General features: G+C 35.4%; 1 protein-coding gene across 1 annotated transcript in view; it reads left to right on the forward strand.

The window, feature by feature from the left end:
- Efcab13 (EF-hand calcium binding domain 13) overlaps nucleotides 1–9,800 on the forward strand; it is a 120,255-nt gene that overhangs the window by 69,842 nt on the left and 40,613 nt on the right. The window contains exons 13-16 of the mRNA XM_023714109.1: nucleotides 603–746; nucleotides 2,385–2,459; nucleotides 7,076–7,219; nucleotides 8,804–8,875. Of these exons, the coding sequence (XP_023569877.1) occupies nucleotides 603–746; nucleotides 2,385–2,459; nucleotides 7,076–7,219; nucleotides 8,804–8,875 (435 nt within the window). The remainder of the gene's footprint in view (nucleotides 1–602; nucleotides 747–2,384; nucleotides 2,460–7,075; nucleotides 7,220–8,803; nucleotides 8,876–9,800) is intronic.

The following is a 9,800-nucleotide window of genomic DNA, read 5'->3' on the forward strand; positions in this document are numbered from 1 at the left end:
ATATATATATAAATTTGTGAAGTATAAGTTCTACACTATTACAAAAAGACATAGGATCATTTTTTTTCCTAAGTAGTAATGTTTATACTTAGAGATAAACTGAGTGTATCAAGGACCAAACTACAGATTGCTACAGGTTGTCTTTCAACTTATCATTTTGCTAGTGAGAAATACACTATGAGGTTACTTTAACTTGTTGAATTTAAATGGGCAACTTTTAATAATAATTTTTTTTTTTTTTTGATGGAACCAGGGATTGAATTCAGGCCCTTGCGCTTGCCAGGGAAGCTCTTATTCTACTGAGCCATCTCCCCGGCCCCTTAATAATACTTTTGTATTTAAGTATTTTTAGTTGTGATATTTTCAGAGCAATTTAGTTGTCTTTTAGTAAAGAGACTATATAGAAATATAGAATATAACGTTTAACACTGATGTTAAAATTTTAGTTCTTAGTATTAAGGTTTCTAGTTATGCTTTTTAGTATGTAACATTGCTGAAGTGATTTATATTTTTGTTAATTTAGCATTATGAGTAAAATTTATTGCTTGTGTTTTCTTTTTGGATTATATTTTCTACTTATTAGTACATTGTTTTATTCTTAGTGTTGACAGATGTCATTAAAGCCATTGATAAAATTAAAGACGAAAATGTTGATTCTGAAGACCTAAAAACTTGTCTTCAAAACTTGGGAATTTACCTTTCTAAACCTGAACTTGAGAAGGTCAGAGAGCTGACTAAAGCTGACGGTAAGTGACACATTTCCAGGCGTAGCGGAGGGCGCCTCTGGAGGGAGGGCCGGTTTGTGCTTGTTTTTCTCAGAGTAATTACTTTATTGTTTTCATTAGAAAAAGTATATTAAAATTAAACCTGTTAAAATAGCACTCAGAGGTATAACAAACACTCAAAATACCATTATTTACAAATACTATTATTAATAATCTTTTCAGGCATTTTTTCCTAGGCAAAAATACAAGTAAAAGTTTGTGGTCTTGTTATCTGACAAGCAGTGTGCTTTGTTGTTAATACTCAGAGCCCACGATCCGCAATAAAGTTTTGCTAGATTTAGGTCTCTGCCCACACTGCAAGCCGTGACTTTCCTAAAGGGAAAGTGAAAGTAAGCTTGCCACGTAAGCAGGCCATAAACTGACGTAAAGTAAAATGGCTGTTTGAATATTATAGGTGTGTAAACTCAGCAAAATATTCTAAGAGTCCAGTAGCCCATGATAGTATTGGGTCTTCTGCTTGATGTAACAAAAAAAGGGGATACAGATGAATGTCCATTTTGTATGTATAGTCACAGTGGTTAGGATAAAAATATAGTATATAGTTACATTCTCTTAATGGATAGAGGGATTTGTTCTAATGGTGTTTGCAAATAGGATATCATGTCCACATCTTGTACAGCAATTAACTACTAGGAAGAATGTATATAGTGTGTGAATTATTGAAACTGTCCTAACAGTTTGGTTTGAAACTGTCTCATTGCTATTTGTTTCTCAATAAAATTATGGAAAAAGATGTCTATAAGTATATAATTGTTGATGTTATGACATTTTTTCTATTTCCTATTTAAATATTTCCATAATAAGAATTAAAAGAGAAATAAAACATCCAACATAAGTTGCACAAAACATGTGTTAAAAAATAAGACTTTGTTGACATATTAAGGATACTGTAGAAAATGCAAATATCTCCCACTTACAGATTCAGTGACATCAAATGATCATTTGCTTTAGTTCAAGTGCTGACTATGCCCAACCCTGCTGGGCTTCCTGGGTCAGATGGTATCTGCGCGTGTTGAAGGTGATATGGTCATAGACTAGACTGTGAGTTACGTAATTATGTTATTTACCCAAGGCAATCTAATGAAAGCCTGGTTCTAAAATGGATTGATTCTAATATTTCTATAAAAGAGCAGAATTAAGAATAGCTAGAAGCTCTCAAATGTGTGTAGATGTGTGTATGTGGTGTTGGGGAAACTTATCATAACTAAAACTATGAGATTGGCACATAAAAGAGAAAATGACCATAAAACAAGATAAAAGATCTTCCAACTGTATTCATGTACCCACGTGAGGACATATTATGAGATACTATATACATTTAAAAATATTGTACACCATTTAGGTATTAAAAGGATTAGTATCAATTTTCCTGGTGCTTTTCAGTTTTAATTTTTGCCTCTGAATGAAATTGCTAAAAATAAATAAATGAAATTGCTTCTTCCCTTTTATCTACACATTTTTAATGGCTAGCATTATGTTATGTGATTTATATAATTATATATTCCTGAATATATAGGATATATTACTTTATGTAATTCAATATTTATCATAATAATATAGTATTTAAACATGAAGAAAATTTTTTTCTTTTCCCTTTAGAAACGCAAAAAGTAAATTTTAAAGACTTCGTTAATACTATGCTGAGCAACACAGAATCCTTCTCTGAAAAATTATGTAAGAACATTGTGTCTTGTGCTTTTTATAGATCAAGTGGTTTGACAGACTGTAGAAGACATAGATATTTATAAGATACTAAAAAAGCTATCATCTGATGATCATGAAACAAAAACTGTCTCATTTTAGGAACATTGATGCCACTTAGACCTGAGAACTCACATGCAGAGTTTCTGGTTTCAGCTCTATTTCTTAGCACTTCTTTCCATCTGCCAAGTTATCCAATAATATTTATGAGCCATTAATATGTTCCATTAATATGAGCCCTTGATGTGTAGGTTGAGCTGTAAGTGTGCTACTGTGAAAAAGGTAGTCTGTGTCACTGTGAAGCTCACCATAGGGAGGTAAGTGTCTAGAGATGTATCTCTGTGGGATACTGTGAGCATGCACAGAACCCTAGGTTTGATTCCCAGCACCTGGGAAATGGGGAAATGAAAGGTAGTTATACAAGGGCCGGCCAAATAGCTCAGTGGATTAAAGAGCCTGCAAGCAGGCGCAGGGGCTGGGGGTTCAATCCCAGGGCCTGCTGCGTCGGCCCCACCCATGGGGCTTGCTGAGACGGTGATTGAGACTGGGCATGGTGGTGCGCACCTGTAATCCCAGCTCTTGGGAGGCTGTAAATAGTTAGATCACTACGAGTCGACCTAGTAGTGAGACCCTGAACACTCTGTAGACTCTTCCCTAAAATATATAAAAAAGGTAGTTATACACATAATTTTAATGGAGTGAAGTTAGAACTTTAAAAATTATAAATGCCATTGTGTTATTTCATACTTACCTATTGGGTAATAGATTTTAATTAACATTTTATTTTTGTCTTATTAGTAGATTTGGTTACTATTTAAGGTCACACAGTATATACAGATGAAGGAATTATTTACATTGTTCATCACTTTATTTTTCCTGGAAATGAAACTATTTGCCTTCCTTCTTGTGGCTGACAGAATTTCTGAGGAAAATCACAGAATAGCACCGTAACATCTTGGTCGTCAGTGTCTTCTAGCCCTCACCACTTTACAGGAATTATTGACTTATTTTTACAGTTAGGTCATACTCTTATTCCTTACTTAAAATCCTCATTCTGTCAAATTTCCAATTTTGGCCCAATTCCTACATCTTTTGTCAATAATTTTGCTTTTATATTGAAGATAAAAACCTACCTCAATTGTGAGAATAGTAAGGTATTTCCTTCTGTTTGTAGTGGCCTGCATTTGTAATCCCAGCTACTTGGGAGGCTAAGGCAAAAACTGAGGTAAATTTGAGACCAGCCTCAGCAATTTAGGGGAATCCTGTTTAAAATAAAATGAAAAAAACAACAACAATAATAATGTAGCTGGGGATATAGCTCAGTAGTAGAGTGCTGTCCACGAAGTGGAAGGCCCTGGGTTCAGTCCCCAATATCAAGAGGGGGAAAAGCATGTTTCCCAGCATTTTCTCCTAAAGTTTTTTTTCAAAGTTTTATTGATAAACAGATAGCAATGAGACAGTTTCAAATCAAATCGGAAGGACAGTTTCAACAAATAATACAGTGCATATATTCTTCTTAGTGGTTAATTGCTGTACAAGATGCGGACTTGTGATCCTATTTACAAACACCATTAGAACAAATCATTCTATTCATTAAGAGAATGCAACTATATATCTATCCCAACCACTTTGAATACACAGATACAAAATGGACATTCATCGGTATACCCCATTTTTTCTAAGTTCCGTTATTGAATATTATAGGTGTGTAAACTCAGCAAAATATTCTAAAAGAGTCCAGTAGCCCATAATAGCATTGGGTCTTCTGTTTAACTGGCAATGTCAGAATCTCCTAAAGTTTTGAAGTTTTAAAATATGTAATCTTTAATTTTCCTGGAACTTTTTTTAATATACCAGGTGAAATTGAGATCTGATTTTTTTTTCTTGAGGATTTATCAACTGTGTCACTTTTATGCCACTTCCTAGTCTGGAATCTGTGTCCTCTGTGAATTTATTTGAAACGTGGTGTTCACACATGGTGGCCCTGGACTTTTAAATTGTCATGGAAATTCTTTTTCAGAGGCAGCACTCAAGCTTTTCAATTCCTAAGGAGGAGGTGGCCAAGACGTGTTTAATACTTTTTTTTTTTTTCAGATAGACTTTAGGACTTTGGCTTTATATAACATCTGAATTATAACTCTAGACTTTGTACCAGAGAAAAACATTTACTAGTATTATTAGTATTATATTTATTGAATGCTTATGATACACCAGTATCATTTAACTGAACATTTAGCTCCATGAATGCTCATACTAGTTGTTGCTGTTATAGTTGTAGATGAGCAAACCAAAGCACAGAATTTTTTTTTTTTTTTTCCTGTGGAACTGAGGGTTGAACTCAGGCTCTTGCACATGCCAGGCAAGCACTTATTCTACTGAGCCATCTCCCTGGCCCACCCCTTTTAAGTTTATTGATACAGGGTCTCACTACGCAGCTCAGACTCAGAGTGATCCTGCTGTCTCGGCCTCCCCAGGCTCTGATGCAGCCCTGTAGGCATGATGGTGCCCCCTGCAGGCGATTTTGGGGATGGCACGTCGTGCTGTACTGGGGATCCAACCTCGGACCTTGCCCTTGCCCGGCAGACGCTTCTTCCGCCGAGCTATCTCCCCAGTGCGTGGCCCCACTTCCTATTGTTACACAACAGGTATATGGCAGTGTTCAGCTTAGAACTCAGGTGGAACTTGTCCTCAATTTCAACATTATAAGTGTGGTGGGACCAGCTCAGGTATACACACAGTTAACTTTCCCTGTTTTGGGCATTTGACATTTTTCCTTTGTTTTGCTGTGTGGACACATAGCTTGTAGCCACACTTAAACTTGTTTCTGCTCAGTGTGGCCCTAGCTTCACTGCTCCTACTCCCCTCATCTAATCCATTACCAAAATTTTGTTGGTTTGAGAGGGGTCTCACTATGCCGCCCAAACTGGTGTTGAAGTTCCGAGCTCAAGCAACTCTTCTACCTTGTTCTCCTAAGTGCTAGGGCTCTAGGCCTGCACCAAATATTCTTATTGTTATTATTTTTTAAAATGTACTTAGTACAGGGTCTGCAGGGTCACACTACACAGATCAGACTCGTGATTCTCCTGTTTTCAGCCTCCCAAGCACTGGGGTTACACGCATGCCCCACCACGCCTAGTCTCAATCACCACCTCAGCATGCCCTGGGGGTGGGGCCGGCACAGCTGGTTGACACGGCATGCCGGCGATCAAAACCTGGTCCCTGCGTCTGCCTGGGCAGGCACTTTAATCTGCTGAGCTATCTGGCTGGCTCCTTTATTGGTCTTTTGAAATCTGATATAAAATTTGTTTGTGGTGGAGATGAAAACAAATCTGGCCATTGTTAGTCTAGTACATTATCGGTTGTGGGACAGTTTTTTTTTTTTTTTAGTACAGTGATTAAACTCAGGACCTTCTACATGCTGCACAAGTTCTATCAGTGAGCTATACCTTCAGCCCTCTTTATTTCAGTTTGAGACAGAGTCTCCCTACATTACACAGGCTGGCCTCAAACTTGATATTCTCCTGTTTTAGCCTCCCCAGTACAAGTGGGATTACAGTTGTACATCATCATGTCCAGCTCTAGCAACTGTGAATATGTATTTCTTCTTTAAAATCATTTTTGTTTTCTGTAACACTCTAATCCCCTAATTTTCCCCCTACTTTATAAGCCCTTCTTTTATGTTCTTGCTTACTGACTTCTGCTTTTTATAGTTAATTTTCAATTTTCGCACAGTACCAGCCTCTGGTCTCATTTCCATTCTTTACAGCTCTACCAGAGTAAGTGGTTTACTACTTTAAGTGGTACCTGTATCCTTTCTACTTAAATTTACACTAAACCCAATGTGTTCCCCAGAAATCTTGTTCTCTCCCCATCCTTAACACCACTATCTGCGCACTGGACAGGATTCAAGTCTAGGAGTTTATGGCCCAACCCCCTCAGCGTTCTTTCCATTCAATTCTTCATTAAGTACGCTCATTTCATTTTTAAAATAGTTCCTTAATTTGTCCACATCTCATTCTCTTTATCACTGTTACCTTTGTCAAAGTCAGTGTTACTTTTTTGCTCTAAACTATTGCACTACATTCCTGTCGTCTTCCAGAGAGACTGAGTTCTATAAAATAGCAGAGTAATCTTTTTATAATTTTCTAATAAGTTTTTTTTGTCCTATCTGAAGCACTACAGAAGTTGTATATTGAAATTCTAGTAAAAACAAAACTTCTTTCCATTGTTTGTAGTGATTGACAAGGAAGAGGGGACCAGGGGAGAACTTTTGGCCAAGCTGTAGAGCAAAAGCTATTTGAGTCGTTGTTTTGTCAATTGGAAATTTTCGTTAATCTAGACTTTTGTAAATCTGAAGTTAATGGAAAGCTAGTCTTTATACTGTTTATGAGGGTACTACAGTTTTTGAATATTTCAGAATCCTCAAAGTTACTTCAAAGCATTTTTGTTTTAATACTTGAAAATTAGCTGTTCTTTTATATTTCTTATTCTTTTAAATTATAAAATCCTTAAATTTTCACTAAATATGTTTCCCTTGTTAACTCTTAGATGAGCATGTTATAAACCTTGTGTTTTTATTCACCCTTTAGCATTGCCTGCTACTATTGAAAACCTTCACAACATCATCAAAGAGCAGATAGGTGTTTCTGACCTATGGAACACTCTGTCTAGTTTGAATAATAATTTAAAAAAAGATGAGTTCCTAACTGCACTGAAATTAGCAACAATTGGTGGTAGGTATTCCCAATATTAAAATTAAGAGATATGTAATGATGACTTTATCTTGTTTTTTATAATAGCCAGTTTAATAAGTATGGGGTGATAGCTCATCATGGTTTTAATTTCATTTATCAGATAATTAAAGGTATGGAAGAATTTTTCATGTATCTATTTCCGTTTTTAGGTCTTTTGTGAGAATGTCTATTGAAAGTATTTCCCCATTCTAAAAAAAAATGTTTTCTTGCTGTTAAGTATTTTGAATTCTTTGCATATTTTAGGTAGTAGCAGGTTACCCAATTTATGGCACACAAGTATTTCTCCCAGGTCATGGTGCTTCCCTCACTCTATTATGTCTCTGCTCTGAAGAAGCTGTTTGGTGTGGTGCAGTCCCCTTCGCTTTTTTCCTCTTTGGTTGATAATGGTTTTGGAAGCACGTTCAAGATGCCTCTGCCTCGACGGAATGCCGGAGAACTTTTCCTTCATGTTTTCTCCTAGAAATTTTGTAGTTTTGAGTCTTAGTGAGCTGTTAGTGTTCTGACATGATTAAAACACTAACATAAACATTTAGAAGTGTAAAGTTGAGATTGCTTGGCTGTTGTGTAGAAAAGCATTGATATGTAGGTATTGTTACTCTAAAGTGATGGAATGTGCACTGAGTACCTTCATTTTGTGTAGCGTGTTACTGGAAAGCAGTGTGTCACAGTGAGCACAGGGGCAATGAGTAGGAAAGGACAAAAATGTAGTCAGATTTTATATAACACTGATTAGGAAAACTTCAGATTCAGTAGTGGTCTGGAATTACAATAACTATTGCTCTTGAACAGTGCTCCCATTTTCTAGACTAAGAAAACATATCCACTCCCATGCTCTGTGTTGTCTCTTTGCATCCTTATACTTTTGCATTCTTGTGAAAAGTTGTTAGTAATTATTTCTCAGACATAGTCATAGAACCACTGGACACTTACAGTTATCTTCAAACTTATCTGGAATAGATATTTTATGTTAAATAGCTGAATATTTAACCTAAGTCTGAGGTTTATTTCTTAGCTTTGCTGAGGACTTTGTCTTAGTTTTATATTTTAGGAATGCGGATTATATAGTTTCTTTTGATTGATGGAAATTGAAAGCTTCTATGTTTAAAATGTTATTCATTCTATAATATTAACGTTTTGTTTACTCAAAAATATGAAGAGAAAATGTTCTTATGGGTACATCAAATGGTCTAGATGTATAGGAATTGATTTACTGAATCTGGCTTTTACTTAGTGAAGCTGATCTATTAAAGGAAGAACAACTGGGATGGGGGAAAGGAGAAAATAGAAAGAAGAAGTGGGAAAAAATATATATACACAAGATAGCTAAGATAATTGTATTGCAAATTTCTATTGGTGTATCAAAAGGAACAGTTAATGTTTAATTATTTGTTTGATCGATTTTGCATACCTATATCCAGCAATCTGAACTACTTTGAATAAAACAATGTATAATGTAACAACCATTGTTAATTTCCTACCATCTTGTTTTGAAATTCTGTATAATTTTTATTGTTTTTTTATATTTATTCTCTTTAAAATAAAAATATTTTTTTTTTCTCACAGAAGGTGACAAAGTAGAATTTGAAGAATTTGCAAAAGGTGTAAAGAATATGTATGACACCTCCAGGTTAGGTGGTAAGTGCCAGATTATTTGTGACTATTACATTCACTTTTGCAGAATGAACTTCTTTTTGTTTCATTGTGTTTCTTACCATTTCTGACCCTACTAATTTCTGGTTATCCTATTGCAATTGATCTATTGACAGGCAGGCAAAACATGATTTTGATTGCAAGTTGGCAGCTTCTGTGATGCAAGGCAAAAAAGGCTTTTTATAGAAAAGGCATCTATTAAAATTATTTTAAATTTTGTTTTTGTTTGCTAGGCTTCATACAAACTTAGCTACTTCTTTAAAGTGTTTTCAGATAGAACTATTTTGTATATAATTTTTACATACAGAACTAAGGCAGGACTCTATTTAAAATGAATTGGTTTCTATTATTATAGAATTTCTCATAATCTGCTATGTCATTGATAGACTTTCTTCATCTTTTTTAGTATTTGTTTGATAAAATATTTATCATGTGCATTTTGTTGAACAATTTTTATAGTATTGACTTCTAACTCTATTTTTTGTTGGTTTGTTTTTATTTATATAGTTGGTACGGGGTCTCATTATGCAGCTCAGACTCGTAGTAATCCTCCTGTTTCCAGCCTCCCCAGCTCTGGGACTATAGGCATGCACTACCACACCTGGACTCAGTTGCCGGCTCAGTATCCCAGGTGGCAGAGCCGGTGGGGCATGCAGTACCAGGGATCAAACCCCAGTCCTGCAGTTTTTCTAAGCAGGTTCTGACTTCTAACTTTAAAAGTTAAAAAGAAGACTAAACCCAGTGGAAATAGTACTTGGCAGGTTTACTGCACATTTTGTTTGGCAAATATGTATATTTAAAATATAACATCACTGGTAATTTATCTGAAAATGTTAATAAACATTTCCATGGGGGAGAAAACTCATCATACATCAATGTTTAGGGAGAAAAATGCAGAATTATTTTTTTT

Source organism: Octodon degus, unplaced genomic scaffold, assembly GCF_000260255.1.
Source record: "Octodon degus isolate 3935 unplaced genomic scaffold, OctDeg1.0 scaffold00033, whole genome shotgun sequence".
Lineage (NCBI taxonomy): Eukaryota > Metazoa > Chordata > Mammalia > Rodentia > Octodontidae > Octodon > Octodon degus.